Source organism: Bacillus rossius, chromosome 8, assembly GCF_032445375.1.
Source record: "Bacillus rossius redtenbacheri isolate Brsri chromosome 8, Brsri_v3, whole genome shotgun sequence".
NCBI classification, from domain to species: domain Eukaryota; kingdom Metazoa; phylum Arthropoda; class Insecta; order Phasmatodea; family Bacillidae; genus Bacillus; species Bacillus rossius.
The window spans coordinates 43,649,143-43,666,304 of record NC_086336.1 but is presented as its reverse complement, the minus strand read 5'-3'; the positions used below and the strand labels follow the sequence as shown (position 1 = coordinate 43,666,304).

General features: G+C 37.2%; 1 protein-coding gene across 3 annotated transcripts in view; it reads left to right on the top strand.

Moving 5' to 3' along the window:
* Window positions 1–17,162, top strand: part of LOC134534808 (uncharacterized) — a 64,775-nt gene that overhangs the window by 24,425 nt on the left and 23,188 nt on the right. For 2 of the 3 annotated variants that reach the window (XM_063373403.1, XM_063373402.1), the window contains exons 6-10: window positions 3,495–3,653; window positions 7,685–7,853; window positions 8,053–8,247; window positions 13,721–13,813; window positions 16,967–17,083. In XM_063373403.1, coding sequence (XP_063229473.1) covers window positions 3,495–3,653; window positions 7,685–7,853; window positions 8,053–8,247; window positions 13,721–13,813; window positions 16,967–17,083 — 733 coding nt within the window. The remainder of the gene's footprint in view (window positions 1–3,494; window positions 3,654–7,684; window positions 7,854–8,052; window positions 8,248–13,720; window positions 13,814–16,966; window positions 17,084–17,162) is intronic. The other variant, XM_063373404.1, reaches the window with a different exon arrangement.

Sequence of the window (17,162 nt, the reverse complement as noted above, 5' to 3'; positions counted from 1 at the left end):
TTCCACTCACCGTCACTTTTTGCAATGCTTCTGAGACTTCTTCCACACTACCCCTTATATCAGACACATTACGCCCAGTCATTCCTGCTGCAATTGCCATATCCATCGCATCCTTAAAAGTTAATTTAGGTTTGGCAAGGAGGGCATGCTGCAGCATCTTATCCCGCACACCACACACGAGGCGATCTCGTAACATCCCCTCGAGATCTGGGAAATTACAATGTACAGATAATCGCCGCAGCTGTGCCACATACTGCGAGATCGACTCGCCATCCCCTTGATCCCTTCTATGAAACTTGAATGTCTCGACAATTTCACTAGGTTTCGGCTCAAAATGGTTCGTCAGCAGAGCAAGCACGTCGGCGATCGCTACTTCCAGAGTTGATTTCGGCGCTATTAACGAAGTCACTAAATTGTACACTTCGGTGCCACATACTGTAAAAAAAATTGCTCGTTTCTCCTCATCCTTCGTTTGTGGTTAGCCACAAAATAAAACTGTAGACGCTCTGAATATGTTCGCCACGTGTCTCGTCCCGGAATGAATTCGCCAAAGGATTGAAAAAGTGCCATGTTTTCGATCATCCCTTAACCGCACAATCGTCGTTTACACACACTGCAGGCATCACGTCTGTACCGGTTTACCTCGTCGCCATTATTATGTTCTGCACATGTCTTTATTTATTAAAGACACAACTCTTTACATTGTACGTTCCCTTTCACAAACATGGCTACAGTTCAACTGTCACATACATAATACCAACCAGACAACACAACTATCTTAACCCAGATAATGCCAACCTTGTCATACAAAATATCTTAACCTAAATACATAACACTTACTAAAGTATATCAGTTAGAATAATTGAACTTAAGAATTGGTCTCTTACACCATGTTAATTATTTTAATTTTTAACCATTTCTTTTATTTAAAGGCTTTTTATAAAATTGTAGCTCAATACCTGCATTTCATTTGTTGTTCTGTCATAAATATTTTCAACAGATATTCACATCGTGTAACATCGTGGGAGTAAAAAGGAGCGCAAGTCTTTGTAATTACTGTATCTTCACTTGCATGACTTATTACATGAATACTACAGTTAATATATGTTGAAAATATTTTTGGCGGCACAAATAATGCAAGGGTGGTATATAGTTCAAATTTTATAAAAATACTTAAAAAGATTAATAAAATAAATTAAAAATTCAAGATGTGTTACAGTCAAAAAAGGGGGGAAAATGGTCTATTTATAGTGTAAACAATATTTTTCTGTTAATTCATTTCTTAAATACTATTAGTATATCTGAGGCTCTTTGGTAAAATAATAAAATTTCCACTGAATTTAGTACAAAATCTACTCTAAACAGTAGCTAAATATACATTGTAAGAACCCAAGTCATATAAGGATGATGTCTAAAATCTATCATGTTTGCAAAACATTTTGACAAGTGTCTTTAATGTGTAATTGGTTTCAAAGGATGTTTACATATCTTACATTAGTCTCTTTCCATGCTGTTCACAGTTTCTTACAAACAATCTTAACAATTTAGGACAATTATTGTGCATCATAGAGTGCAGTGTTTTAATCTGTCAGTCTGCACTCGTACACTTTCGAGGCAGAAACGTTCATCTTAAAACCATTTACTTGCATTGAATATTTTTCAGACTTATAGGTACGTAGATTTCAAAGAAATATTACGTATTTTAGCTGTTACTATGATGTGACATTCGGAAACTTTTTGTATAGTTTTTCGTTTCATGGTCCATAGACCCCAAAACCATTGTCAACTCAAAAGTTTATATAGATACATATCACAATTTTGTGAACACACGATAACTTAAAATTTTTCACAAATCACTTCTAAACTGATACATAAAATCTAGTAGTGGAAAATATCGGTCGAGTTCGTTAATGGGCAATATCCGACCAAAGGGGTAGAAATAGGGAAGGTATTTTTAAGAAACAAAAAATCACTAACTCCCATAATAATAAAAATATCACAACCATTTGAAAATATTATAACTTGGAGTAATACCAAAATCTTTTGATATGACCAACCATAACTGCAAGGGGATGAAAAACAAGGGTGGGAGGACAAAAAAAAATCATAACTCCCTTCGTAGGCATAACATCAAATTCATTAGGATATTTTGTAAATATTATGATTTTTATCTAAAATTTTTGTCTAAAAATTTTTGATTAGACAAACCAAGGCGACAAAGGGTTTTAAAAAATTATGGGTAGAATTTAAAAAAAATTATAACTTCCTTAGTAAGTACGCTATCAAATCCGTTCAGATTGTGCGTAAATATAATTTTTTATTTGAAACTTTTGTCTCAAACAATTTATGATAATACAAACCATTACTGCAAGGGGTGGAAAGAACAAAGGTAGAAAAAGAAGAAAAGAAAAGTCTTTTTTTTTTAAATAAATATATTGTAAATCTCTTACATTTTAGCTGAATATTTTGGTTTAAACAATTTTTGATGAAAAAAATTATTATAAAAACAGAGGTTGCAAATGAAATAAATATAATTTCCTTAGTATTAAATTCATCAGAATCTTAATATTACCTTAAACCTTGATCCAAAATTTTTTTATACAACTGTGTATTAGTTCAAGGGATGAAAAACAGTATTTAATGACAAAAATAATTACATAACTACCTTAGTAGGCATAATATAAAATTCGTTAAGACATTAAATGCTGGATGCATAAGTTCAAAATATTCTGAATGTTTTCCCTGCATGGAATATGAGAAAATGTTAAATCATTTATTTTTTGAATATTGGCAAACATACAGGTTGTTATGTACATTAAGTTCTTAAAATGTTCCATGAGGTTATATGTTTCCAAAACAATTCCAGAAGAAAAATATGTACTTCAAAATCTACCTACGCCTGTAGGGTATGCCAAAAGGTTTTTTTTTTTTAAATGTGCTTTGTATAATATGACTAAAAAATAACAATTTTCAAATATTCTAACCATGCATCATACTGATTTGCAGAAATGAAATTATTTAGTAAGAAAATTAAGAATAAACTAACAATAAATTGTGCAAAATGTCTGTCTGCATAATTTGCTAGTCTTGAAATTGGTTGTGAGCATGGTCCTCTTACCGCAAGGCTGCTTTGCAGTTGGCTTTGTCTTATCATTTGGTTGCCTTGCATTTCATACCCAGTTTGGAAGGCAGGCTATAGATTATGAAATGGGTGTATGATGTAATTTTATCCTTTAAATTTACACAAAGCATAGAAATATAGTGTGTGACAATTGTGTGCAATGGTATTAACACATGTGAACAAGCTTTTAATGTTAACTGGAAATACAACAGAACACATTATCCATTACAATACATATGTTTCATCACTTCATATAAACACAAACATCAACAATCTGTCATGCTGCATGAGAACTGGTGCCTCATGCCTACCAACTGTCACTTCTAATATATGTGAATACATAACAAAGACATCATTGTATGTTTTCTTATAGTGAAGAAAATGAGTTGAGATTGAAAAACGACGAACTGGAGAGGAAAGTACGAATGTTGTCCAGCAAGATCAGAGACTTGCAGCACATGATCACCAATCTTGGCGAGGAAAATGCAGAGGTTGCAGATGCGTACAAGGGCTGCAAAGATGACCTCGAAAAGTAAGTTATGCTTATTACCTGCTCGTTCAGTGTTAAATGTTTATTCACCTAAGGTCCAGAAAAGAAAATTGGTAGTTTGCCACAGTAGATGTTCTTGTTACAGCTAATCATAGAAAAACCAAATTATGGTCTTTAAGTAGTTTTTACTTCAAGTGCTGTAGTTGCATGTGTAACCATATTTTCAAGAAAATTTAAAACTTGAGTTTTTAATTTATGGAATTTAAAAATTGAATGCTCTAAACTGATTTGTAAATTTTCTGTATTGAACTTTTGGTAATACATTCTTGTAATGTCCTTTTCATAACATTGTTCCAGCTAATCGTGATACACTTTGTTCTTTGGTAAACCCTAGTAGGCGGCCATTACGTAATAACTGTTGCGCACATAACACAAGACACCAACTGGCTGCAGTGTTGCCACGGTGTGCTACATAAACACGGTGTTGCCACTATGTCAATACATAAGATTCTCTCCCCTCTTAAGATGTCACAAAATCACGAAGCTTCGCAGGGGGTCGACGTTGTCGTGAGGAACATCGTGGAGGGGCAGAAGATTCTTCATGGCAATCAAATCCTCGGAATGGAGAAGAGTCCCTTGAACATGGAGCACTTCCTCCCACTGCTTGCTGGTTTGATACAGTTGTAGACTCATTTCCAACCACCTCTGCATCCCTCTGTGGTGGGAACCCAGAAGGCAACTGTGCTCTGGCATGGACACCACCCATCATGAATGAACCAGTCTCCTGTGACCCTAGTGGTTGCCGTGAGGCATGCCGTGTCCTTTCGCTCGGACATAAATTTGAATGTCCCCCTGTTTTCTGGCCCAGACGGTGCCGTAGTTGGTCAACATGACGTCGATGTTCATGGCCGTGCTTGTCCCGCACTCTGTACATCAGCTGCCCTTCACTTGCAATCACGCATCCTGCAACCCACTTTGGCTCCTGCAAATAATTACGTAGCCAGATTGCCTCTCCAGAGACAAACTGCTGGGCCTGGTAGGTGTTGGTCTCGTGGGCCCGTGAGATTCCCTGAGTTTCTTCTTGTGCACTCGGATGCATTTTTGTCAAGATGGTCTTCAGGCACCGGTTCATCAGCATCTCTGCTGGAGTCTTTAAGTTGTCCAAACAAGGGGTTGTGCGTAATGAAAACAACATACGTGCCAAGCGTACTCTCCAATCACCCTGTACTAACTTCCTCAGTTTCTGCTTCACCGTTTGTACACTGCGTTCAGCCTGGCCATTGCTTGAAGGATGATATGGAGGTGAAAACATCATCCGGATTCCATTTTTCTTCATGAATAATGCCACTTCCTGTGATCTGAAGGCTGTGCCATTGTCTGCTACTACCACATCAGGCAGCCCATGGCAACTGAATATGTCCCGTAATTCATGCACAACTGATGCAGCTGACATACTATTGACCCGCTTAACTTCTGGCCACTTTGAGTATGCATCAATAACAATCAAAAAGATCATCCCTTGGAACGGTCCAGCAAAGTCCATATGCAGTCGTGACCATGGCTTCTCTGGTGCTGGCCATGATACCATCTTTAACTTGGGTGGATTGTTGTGACAACTTTGGCACCTAACACATTCCCTTACCGCTTCCTCAATTCCTGCATCCAGCTTGGGCCACCAAAAATAGCTTCTGGCAACTGCTTTCATACGGACCATGCCATCATGGTTTGCGTGGAGCATCTTCATCATCACTAATCGTAGGGTGGTTGGGATTATAACCCTAGTTCCCCACAACAATCTGACCGAACCATCACTTTTTACTATGGGCACCACTGGTGTAGCCCACTTTGAGAAAGACACTGGTTCAAACACACCTCGCTGCACTAGGCGGTCTATTTCCGCACTTACCCTTTCCCTCAGTGCAAAAGCCACAGGTCTACACTTTCGAAAAACTGGATTGCTTCCCGGATGGATGGTGATTGACACCTCTGGTCCAATATATTTACCTAACTCCTCTGTCTGAAAAATAAAAGGGTGCTGGTTCATCACTCTATTCCAATGAGCATCTGCAAGTTGGTGCAGCCCAACCAGTTCCATTCCCAGTGGCTCTAACCAATCACGACCCATCAAGCTGGGCCCATTCCCTTGCACCACCAAAAGCTCCAGTGTTGCCATCTTCCCGGTTTTTGTTTTCACTTCTACTTCCATTATACCTAATACTTCCAAATGCTCCTGAGACCATGTACGCAACACAATCCTTGCCTTTTTTAAGGGGGGCTCCTGGGGCCACAGTAATTGGAATGTTCGCCAACTAATGATGGAATGGCCTGCCCCAGTATCGACTTGCATGGTTAGAGGACTCCCATTTAGGGACACTTCCATGCACAAAGGCTTTCGTCGATTGGTGTCTTGCATACTGTACAAGGTGTATGCAATGTTCTCTGCTGGTGTGTCCATTTGCAAATGCTGCACTTCACGGAATTTTCTGTGTGTCCAGTCTTTACCTGTTGCGTCCGTAGCAGGTTGGTTTTTCTTTTTCGTGATGCACGCACGCTCAATATGCCCCTGGTTCTTGCAAAACCGGCAAACTGTCTTGACATGATAGCACTTGTCGGCCAGATGGTTTCCATTGCATCGCCAACACTGCTGGGTAGTACTGGCCTCCGTGTCCCGTTTGGTGGCTAATTCTTCAGTTCGCCTCCTCATGGCTCCCATAGGTAATTCTTTACTGTCGCGGCTTCGTCCTGTGTGAATTCTATTCACCTCTTCACTCCGAGTTTCGGTCGTAGCACTTCTTAATTCCCCCATGTTCTTCCCAGTCGCCTCTGCCGCAACTGCGATTTCCACTGCATCTTTAAATGTGAGCTTGTCTTTCGCGAGGAGAACCTGTTGAACCACTCTGTCCCTCACTCCACACACGAGCCGATCCCGCATCATGCGCTCCAAGTTAGGGAAATTGCAGTGCGTGCTCAACCGCCTCAACTCTGCCACATAAACGGCGATTGTCTCTCCCTCATGTTGGTCTCTGTGGAGGAACTTGAAGGTTTCCACTATTTTGCTTGGCTTCGGTTCAAAATGATCGGTTAGCTTCGTAAACACATCGCCGAGCGACACAGCATCTGTGGATTGTGGAGATAACAGCGACATAACCAGATTGTACAGTTCTGCCCCGCACACAGTAAAAAACACGGCCCGTTTAGTCTCGTCATTCGTAAGTTTATTTGCGACAAAATAAAATTGCAACCGTTCGCGGTATGTCTTCCACGACTCTTTTCCGGGCACGAACTCACCCACCGAACCAATAAAACCCGCCATGTCCGCGGCCGTTTGTACCAACTTGTTTTATCCTCGTCGCCAATGTAATGTCCTTTTCATAACATTGTTCCAGCTAATCGTGATACACTTTGTTCTTTGGTAAACCCTAGTAGGCGGCCATTACGTAATAACTGTTGCGCACATAACACAAGACACCAACTGGCTGCAGTGTTGCCACGGTGTGCTACATAAACACGGTGTTGCCACTATGTCAATACATAACAATTCTCTTTCTGTTCCCTTGATTGATCTGATTGTGTCAATCTTTTCGAATTGCTGAAGTGTTAACGGTTGAATTTTGAAAAATACCTCCCCCCCCCCCCCCCCCTCCATCCTTTTTCCATTTTCAGCTGGGTAGACCGTTGCCCACAGACATGGCCCCCACAAGGGTGGGGCTGGGTGGACCCCTGGGTCCAGGGCCTAGGTCTGGAGGGGGCCCGGACCCAGCCCCGTTTATTTTTATCTCAGTGTTTGAAATAAATATACATGCTTGCTGTGGTATTTTAAAGTAAAATAATTTTATAAACAAAGATTAGTTTGGACTTATAAAATAGTAACCATAATTATAGCCTGTATTTTCAGGTTAAATAACATTCTAAAAAGAGTGTAGGTAAGAAATAACCATGCAACTATAATGTAGCGCGTAACTGTAAAATTGGGGCGGTGGGGGGGGGTGTTCCAGGGCCGGTAATCGAATATGGGGGGGCCATGTCCACAGAGGCATGTGAGACACGAAGGAATGATTTGAAAAATGTTGCAGGAGTGAAGCCAGAGTGCAGAGGTTGATGTGGTTGCAAGCTGAGTGTGACCGCCTCAAAGAGGAGGTCGAAGCCAAGGAGTTGCTCTGCTTGTCCTTGGAGAATGAGCTTCTTGACTTCAAACAGAAACTGTATAATAAGGACCAGCAGCTCCGGGACTGCATGTTTTCCGTACGTGTTTAGATTTTTTTTTTCCTGTTTTTCTTCTAATATTTTATTTACTTTATTGAAAGTCAGTTACTCTCGTTTCATGCAATTTTGCACATTTAACTAAAAACATTTTCAGTGCTTATAGGAATTGGTGCCGAGTTCAAATGGTCATTATGTCTGAATATGAGTAGCAAATTGGGCTAAATGTTTGTTTTTGCAGAAAGACGACACCTTCTCCGAAGTGGAAGCTCTGAAGACAGAGTTGCAGGCGGCAGACGAAAAAATTGCTTTCCAAGCTGTTTTATTGAAACAAGTGGATGACGAAAACAAAGTGTTGACTGAAGCAAATGTGGAAAATATAAACAAAATTAAGGAGTTGGAAAAAAAACTAGAGGTGCAGGCTGTTGTTTTAAAGGTAAGTACAGCACCTTTTTTTAAAGTAGTGCAGAAAATACAAGCAGTTGTTAGTAATGAAATTAACCTATTAACTGTCTTGCTTAATAGAATGCTACCAATTGTATTCAACACTTATCAGACGGAAGAAAATTTTAATTGGACAGTGTTATAATTAGGGATGTACCAATTTGAATCCCGATTAACTGTAATCGCCCGATAATAGAGAATCGGTAATTAATCTTAATCTGCGATATTTCAACCGATTATTTAGACAAAATTGTCATTTTCTCATTATATTTATCATAGTTATCTCTTCGCATTATAAGAAAAACATGCCAATGATGCTAATATATTCTTTTAACGGTAAATAGTAAACTCTTTTAAGTTCAATTCATGAAACACCGTTCAGACTGTAGGCCTGCACACGCGCTGAAAGTTTCAGAAACTTAGTTGTCTAATAAATTAAATATACTCTTATTTTATTCAATTGACGATTTTCTTTTAGCATGTATGGCTAGTATTTCCATTATTGTTAGCTCCATGCATCAAACAACTGCTTTGAGTGCCGCTTGTAATAAAATACAACACATAAAACAATATAAAACATAATAATATTATTTCAACAGCATCATCACAAGATCTCCATTTTACGTTTAGGTTACGCACGTCATGTGATGAACAAAAACAATTTGGCCAACTTATCTCACTTCACCGGAATTTCCGTTGTATACGTGAACCTTTTTCTCTTATTTTTTATGTTTGAAGTCGCTTTAATAACGGGAAAGTCTTCGTTACATTTTATTTTTACCGTATATTAACAACAAATATTTAACCAGGAATAAAAGTTTATGATTGCGATAGTTGGTGGTCGGTTGTAGGAATATTTCTGTTTGCGACCGAAATTAATTTTTAGAATATTGGTCATGTCTGTGTTAGCGAAGATGACTCTGCGACTGTAGATTGTTTTATTGTTTTCTAGTCACTAATGCACGTCCATACATTACGTAAACGGAGTGACGAATCTTTGATCAAATATTACAGTATATTTTGCTAAGTTTTCTATTTGTTGGCATTTATCAAAATAAATATTTGTTAAGAGCTGTTATACATTGCATTCACTATTTAATGTTGCATAATAATCACAATGTTGTTCTCTTTGCTTTCTTTTTTAATTTATGTATGTAATAATCGGGCAAATATAATCTGTATTCTTAATCGGTTTGGAACATCGTCTGAATTTGAACTTTTTAGTGAATCGTTAATCGTAATCGGTAACCGGTTTTTCAATATCGGTACATCCCTAGTTATAATTATAAAAATTACCACATTTTCCCAAGTAAAATATTTTATAAAAGTTACTTCATGCTATGTTTTTCCAATACATATTTGTCTTTCAAACCTGCATGTGTTAAAGCTACATGAATAAAAAAAAAAAGTTTCTTTGTACTACTATGAATATTTTTTCCAACCTAAAGGTAATTCATTATTTTTGTTTTAGTTCACAGAATTGTAACATTGGTAGGTAGCTCAATATTTTAGGGATGCAAATTATTTTCTGACAGAGATGTATCACGTAGATTTTAATGTATAAATATTAATTTACTATTTTTTTATTTAGTATATCTGATGTACCAGTGCTTTGCCACAGCAGTCTACACTCAGAACACTCTCCCATAGCTCACAGCCACACATCGAATGAAAAGAAAAAAAAATAGATGCAAGGGCTGTTGCCATGGAGAAACAGAAGGTATCAACAATGCAAAAGCAATTTGCCATGGATACAAATAAAACCTTCAATATAGCAATAGTGATATACCTATATGTATATAATATAACCATGTGCTTCCTGGGTTTTACACATTAATCTGTAATCTTTAGCGCCACTGCAACCCACCTTGATAGCTGATTTTAGGAAAACCCAGTGCTCAGTAAATGTAATATAAAGAACATCCTTGCCGAGGTCATGTACTTGAAAGATGGGAAATTTTAAATCTTTAATGCCCCTGCAATTCGCATTGGTAGCTGATTCAGATCTGAAAGTGACTGCTATTCAGATGTAATAGCAGTCGTCGGGGGATGCAGAAGGCATCAGCAATGCAGTAGCTTGTTGCCATGGAGACGTAGAAAGCACCATCAATGAAATAGAATTGAAAAATAGGGAAATATTGATCTTTACTGCCCCCCCCGCATCCCTCTTATAGTGTGATGAATGAGTCATTGAGTGGTATTTCACTTCATACAAACTTTACCACCCCTTTTCACCGCTTTAGAGATCAAATTTCAAATCTCTAGGTCCATTAGTTTAGTATGTGCGTTGTCTGTCAGTCAGTCGTGTTAGAGTTTTATTAAGTATGTAATCCTGTACAACTCGCACGCCACCTATTGTACGTTGTTAGGACTGTCTCAGAAACTTTTGCGAAAGTGTCAACAACTGTACAACTCATTGGATGAACAATGCGCGAACGCATAGGAGACGAACACATAAACATTAATTTTTATGAAATGTTAGGTATATTTTATATTTTACTTCAGTATACATATAAATAAGATAGGTACTAGTAGAGCCAATTATTGAGACATACAGTATGTGTAACAAGCTGCCTGCCTGCATTTTTGTTTTTCGCTTATTTTGTCAAGAATATAATAATGTACTCTTAGATTGTGTGTGCACATAAAAGAAATAAATGAATTGAGATGGAAAGTTTAAAAGTGAGGTCAATAGAGACAATTCAAGTTGGTGAGAGGAGAATGGAGCATTGAGTGGGCTTACCCAGAGAAAATCTTATCAGATCATGGCAACACCTGCGACGTTTCCCCACTTGCAAAAATAATTTGGGTTCAGTCTCTCTGGGAATTGAACCCGAAACACCTTGGTGGGAGGTGAGTGATGTGATCACTAAAACAGGGTGGCTTTTTTTAAAAACAAGTACATATTGGTTTGGAATGAAGAGAATGCTAAAACTTTAGGGGCGGGGGGGGGGGGGGGGGGGCAGTTTGTTGAATGGTTTTTGTTTCCTACAGAAACTTTCTGTGGCATTTTTTTTACAAATCTAATGATTGGCTGAAACAATTATGGATGTATTATATTGACCCTATGTCTAGAAACACTTGAAAGGTAAAGGGAGCTGATGTTTATGCTGACAAAGTGCGGCATAACATCCCAAATTTATGTTATTTAAATTTTTTTTCTATAAAATTTTAATTTTGCATTCTTACATGAAGCGTATTAGTGATAATTTAAGGAATGGTTCAGATTAATTTCCATCAACTTCAATACGGACGTTAGACCTTTGTGGTGGTGATTGATTATTGAAGATGACGTCATTTACCATAGCCAGTCACACAAGTTCGATAACAATAATTTTAGTAGATTATTTCAGGTAAATCAGACTTTGGTTAGTGACATTTTTGTTTATTGCAATAGGCAAATTTATTCTGAATGAAATATTTCCTTTAAAGAGCTTTTAGGACCTCCCAAGTAATGCATTTATGCTAAGTGCCTTCTGATGTGCAGTGATATACTTGGGTATTATCTTTTTTTTTCATTCCATTATTAGGTAGCAAAATAGGTTAATTATTCCAATAAGTAGCTGTCCATACAAACTGTACCATAATAGTTAGTGATGGGCCAAATGTATACAGAACCGATTACCGATAGATTTCTTTAACAAATCCAATAACCGATTCAGTTTTTTTTTGTTGTAAATAATAATGCTGTACATCACCAGTAATTCAATTTTTTTTAAAGTAGTAATTCAGTAACTTAATAGAATTATTTTTTATTTATAAGGATTTTTGATGGATGATGAAATAATTTACTACATCATATTTGTGAATTGCACAGTACACGTTATGCCTTTAACTTATTGATGAACACAGTTTTAAACTAGTTGCTGTAATTGCAGAAGAATGAGTAAAGGATGCGTACAGAACAATAAACAGGTAAATGGAAAATATGGGTGACACCTGAATAGATGAAATTATTGAACTCATGAAGTGTTATGAGGTTGATTAAGCAAGACATGGAGGTTTAAGTTATATTATATATATGAAGCATTAGAATCATTACATGGTTACATCATTGTAAAACAGATTGACACTATACAATATATTATACAGGTTATATGTTAGAATAATAGAGGGAACTGCAAGGATTTGCTAAGTATTAATATATGAACCTCTGTGAGTTATGCCGTACACGCATCGTCGTAAGTACTTGCTGGCAGAGCTGAGAGTTGTCAGAATGAGCGGTGAATGACTCATTACCATCTGTCGGATGCTTGACAGAGCCACCTTGTTCTGGCCCGCGCCCAGCGACCTGATGCTTTCAGGCGCCTGTTCATCGACGAGGCTCAACGCCGCGCCTCGGGGCGATGGTGGCAGGTGGACGTCCAGGAATGGAACCACCTGTCTCGACATGGTTCCTCTTATTGTAAAACTTCGGGGAGAGTGGACCGTCGGATGTGTCTTGCAGTTTCACGGCTCGCTGCCCTGTCGCTGGCTGCTCTTGTGACACAGTCCGCTGCGTTGCACTTGCCGTTGGGGAAAGACTCCCTGCATCTGGGCTGTACCTCAACTACCGGCTGGCATAAGTCACTCGTAGCAAAACCGGTTACAAAAATATGAAGGCAGTGCACGTTCAGGATGTGTACAGTCCCAAGCCATAAAAGGCGTGAAGTAAAGTAACTTTGCTTATAGTCGCAAAACTTCAATTTCTGATTGCCTTTCTGTTAACTTGCATTTTGGTTTTTCGCCACTCAACGTCAGTTTGTAGTTGGAGATTTACACTTAAATCATCTGGCAATTATCTCTGAAACAATTTTAGCTTTTTAGCATAAAAATCAGCATGTTTCTGCGAATAGTAGATCTGTTTCGAATTATATCCAATTTTCTTATTACATATAAAAAAATGACACTAGTATAAAAAAATTGTAAGAGAATTTTGGTAGGTGCTGAAAAAGTTCTGAGATTGTTTCACCAGATATTTTTAGGCACACTGTTATTGCAATAGGCAAATTTATTTTGAACTATATTATACCCTTAAAAAGCCTTTACGATCGCTGAAATAATGCATAAATACTAAGTCTGTCCTACCTCTTATGAAAATATATATAAATTGTACATTTCACTGTCTTCAAGAAAACCAGAGGTTTTGAGCTTCATGTGCAACCTCTTCTGGTCACCAGAAAAAGTGTTAACAAGGATTGGTTTGCCGCAAACCTAGTGTGATATGTCAAGGGAAATGGTTTCTGAGTATGTATAAACCTTTTCTGTTTTCCTGGTTCGAGAAGTTCAGAACTTCAAGTTTATAGCAACCTTGCCTGCATTGAGGCTGATGGAAGATGTGATGGTCAGCAGTGTTGTGATTTCTTGTCATAATGGCTTTGCGAGTGTTGTTGCAAAGTTATCGTAACATGAACTTGGTTTGTTTCTATGTGCTGTTGTAGGATATTGGTTTATTTCTATTGAATGTGCACTGTGTGCTGTTGTAGGATATCAAAAAACAGAGAGATGATAGTTACACTAAATTACCGGTGGAATACAGATCCCTAATCCAGGCAGTTGAGAATATTGGAGAAACACTGGTAAGTTAAGAATTCCTTAAATATGTTATAAAGTTATAAAATTTTTTGGGTTTTTAATGTATTTTTTTTGTTTTTGTCATTACTATACTTTCATTTGGAAAAATATGTACACACACAAACATATTCATCCATTTGTAACATTGCAAGACCATGCCCTCCCTAGATCTTAAAAGAATTGTTGTGGAATTAACAAGATTTTTTATTCATTCAGAGGGATCAGTTGATTATATAGTTCAAGGTCATAGTGATCTAATTTTTTATACTTGTACTAGCTGCCCGACCCGGCTTTGCACGGCTATACTAATGGAAAAAAGCCACATCTCCCATTTACAGTAATGGTAAATAAAAAAAATTCAGTGGAAATTTATTACAATGCTGTATAATGTACCGGAGAGAAAATGAATAGCACCGATGGTTTCCCGACTCGTGCACGTAACGTACAACTGATGTACCCGTACTTCGCTATGGCAGTCTACAGGCAGATCGCTCTTGCGCCGCTCATTATACATGCCCCTCCTTGTGGGTACGCCACTGCCGCGCGATGCCCGTTGCCATGGAGACGCAGAAGGCATGAACAATGCAAAATCCTGTTCTCATGCAGACAAAGTACCCACTGTTGCCTGGTTTTAACCACCCATGGGATCTAAATTTCGGAAAATGTTATCCTGCGTAACTTAAGGAATATTACTGTGACGTTTCAAGTCTGTAAAATATATATACTTGAAAAAAAGGGCAATAAAAAAACAAATTAAACACAGAGAGAGGAAAAAAACAATAGTTTAGGTTTGCGATTTAAAGTGATAAAAAGTATTTAAATACTAATTGAACTCTTATGAGGGTACTGATTGCTTCGTTGTTAATATCACACGGGTGTTTTTTACTTGTATGGGAAAATTAAGAATGATAAGGCATCTAGTGCGTGGCAACAATGTTAATAGGCAATAGGAAATAAACTTCTATGCGCCTGCGGCATTGTCAACACACACTTCGTACGTGTACTACATGTTGTATCTAACCCCCTCCAACGCATTTGATTCTAAATTGGACTTTTAGTATGGATCCCTAATGTAATTGATAATATAATATAGCCTATAGCCTTCCTCGATAAATGTACTATCCAACACTGAAAGAATTTTTCAAATCGGACCATTGGTTCCTGTGATTAGCGCGTTCAAACAAACAAACAAACAAACAAACTCTTCAGCTTTATAATACTAGTATAGATTTTAATATTAGTAATATTCTTGTAATTTATTTTTGTTTTTAGATGTTTTATTTACATAAAAAAAAAACATTTAACTGATACAACGGGTACAAATAAACATTTTTACTGGTACTCAATTTTCTTGCTAGGTTATTTTTAATGTAAATGCATTTTCTCAGTATGTTTATTCCCTTTCAATTTTATTTTAATGCCTATATTTTATGTTTGAAGCTATTCAGAAGCTTTCATAATGATTCTAGAACATTTGGACGAGAGAAGGATGAGAGACAGGTCCGCGACTCGGCGGTGCCCAATTTTTTCAGGATGATTTTTCTGCTGTCGATGCTTTCTGGCAATTTCTGTATGTATTCTTATAATGGGAAAGTAGAACTTGTGCATTTCCCACAGTGTTTATCATTTGACTATAGAAAGAGAGAGAGTAAAAAATGCACTGACTTCGGGAAGTGTTGAGTAGTGAAATGTGTTGTGATTGGTTGCTTTGTGAAAGCTCTGTTGTGATTGGGTAGTGAGGTCATGTGGCTCCCTCCTTCCTGGGTGGCTGGAGGCAGTTCCTTTCTTGATGTCAACTGAATAAGTCGTGTTTAGCATTGGCTTAAGCCAGTTCATATGAATTGACAAACTAAACAGCTGTGGTCCGAGCTGGGCTGGTAATGAACTTTGTTTTTGACATTAATTTAGAATTTCATCGACCACAGTTGTCTGCATTCACCCCATGATAGGGTTTAAGTAATTTTTATCCGCCAGCCCAAATACACCTTTGTTCTTGGCTTGTACCGTTGACGCCAAGCAAATTTGGGACTTATTTTGAGATGTAAAGTGTGATTAAGAACGTTTTTCGGAATCATCAAAATTAATATACAATAATTTTTTGAGCAGGGAGAAGTAGTTCGTTTGGTTATGAGACCTGTGTGGACCTGTTCTAAACATTGTATAATGGCAGACAGGGTTTTGTTTTTGTGCAGAAACTTAAAAAAAAATAATCTTTTGAACATTACTATTACATCTTTTTCTTCAATTAAATTGGTACTTAACCTTTAAATTATAACATCTAGAAACTATCAGAACTTGTTGTTGTTGTTGTTGTTGTTGTTGTTGTTGTTGTTGTTGTTGTTGTTGTTGTTGTTGTTGTTGTTGTTGAAGTGTTTGTGTGAATGTTGCAAGTCAGGTTGCCTTTTAGCCGGGCCGATCTGAGCTGTAATACACTCACACTTGCAAAATGTTTTCAGAAACACATGCACTATCTTTTCTCTTTTTATTACTTTGATGGCCATGAAAAACTAGAAATTGTTACAGACATTTGACATATTTTTAAAACTGCGATTGCATTAACTAGAATTGGAATTAGTGTGTTGTTCATTTTTCAGTAATTTTTTTTTTTTACTAAGATTTGACGTTTGTTGTGATTGTAATTTTAATCACTAATGGCCTATGTCTTTCATTGTCTTTATAAATTAAATCTTAAAAATGTTTTCGATTCATCTGAAGGGTATTAATTTTAAACTGGTCTGTGTGCAAATAGCACTAAGCATTTTTAAAAACCACAATAATTTTGCATTCATAACATGTCTGGGATATTACTAGTATCTGACAAAAAAAAAAACACTGCTATCCCAGTGGCAAAGTGGAGGTTGTAGCTGTTGCTGTTGTAACATTTCTTGACGTAGTCATATCTCAGGAATACAAAGCAGCTTAGATTTTATTTTGTTAAGAAACTGTATTTCATTTGTTGTATATGTATCTCATTTTGTTAATATATATATTTAAATTTAATAATTTATGATTTAAAACTGTTAGAAGAAATTTACTGTGATATTTCCATTAATCATAATTAGAAATATAGGAATTAAAAGTCGGATAGTTAGTTTATCTTTCGTAGCAGCCGTAACTGCATTTGTAATAAATGTGAATTATGTTTTTACTTCCTGCAGGACCCATCTGTTGGCAGTATTGGTGACAGTGAGTGTTCATCTGAAGTGTATGGAGCCTTAACTCAAAATTTGCCAGAAAAGTTCAGCCACTCTTTGTACAATGAAATGAAATGCATAGTACGTACCTTCCTTATAAACAAAAAAAACTGCATGTGTGTAAAGATTGCATTTTAAAATGTTTGCCTAATCTTTTATC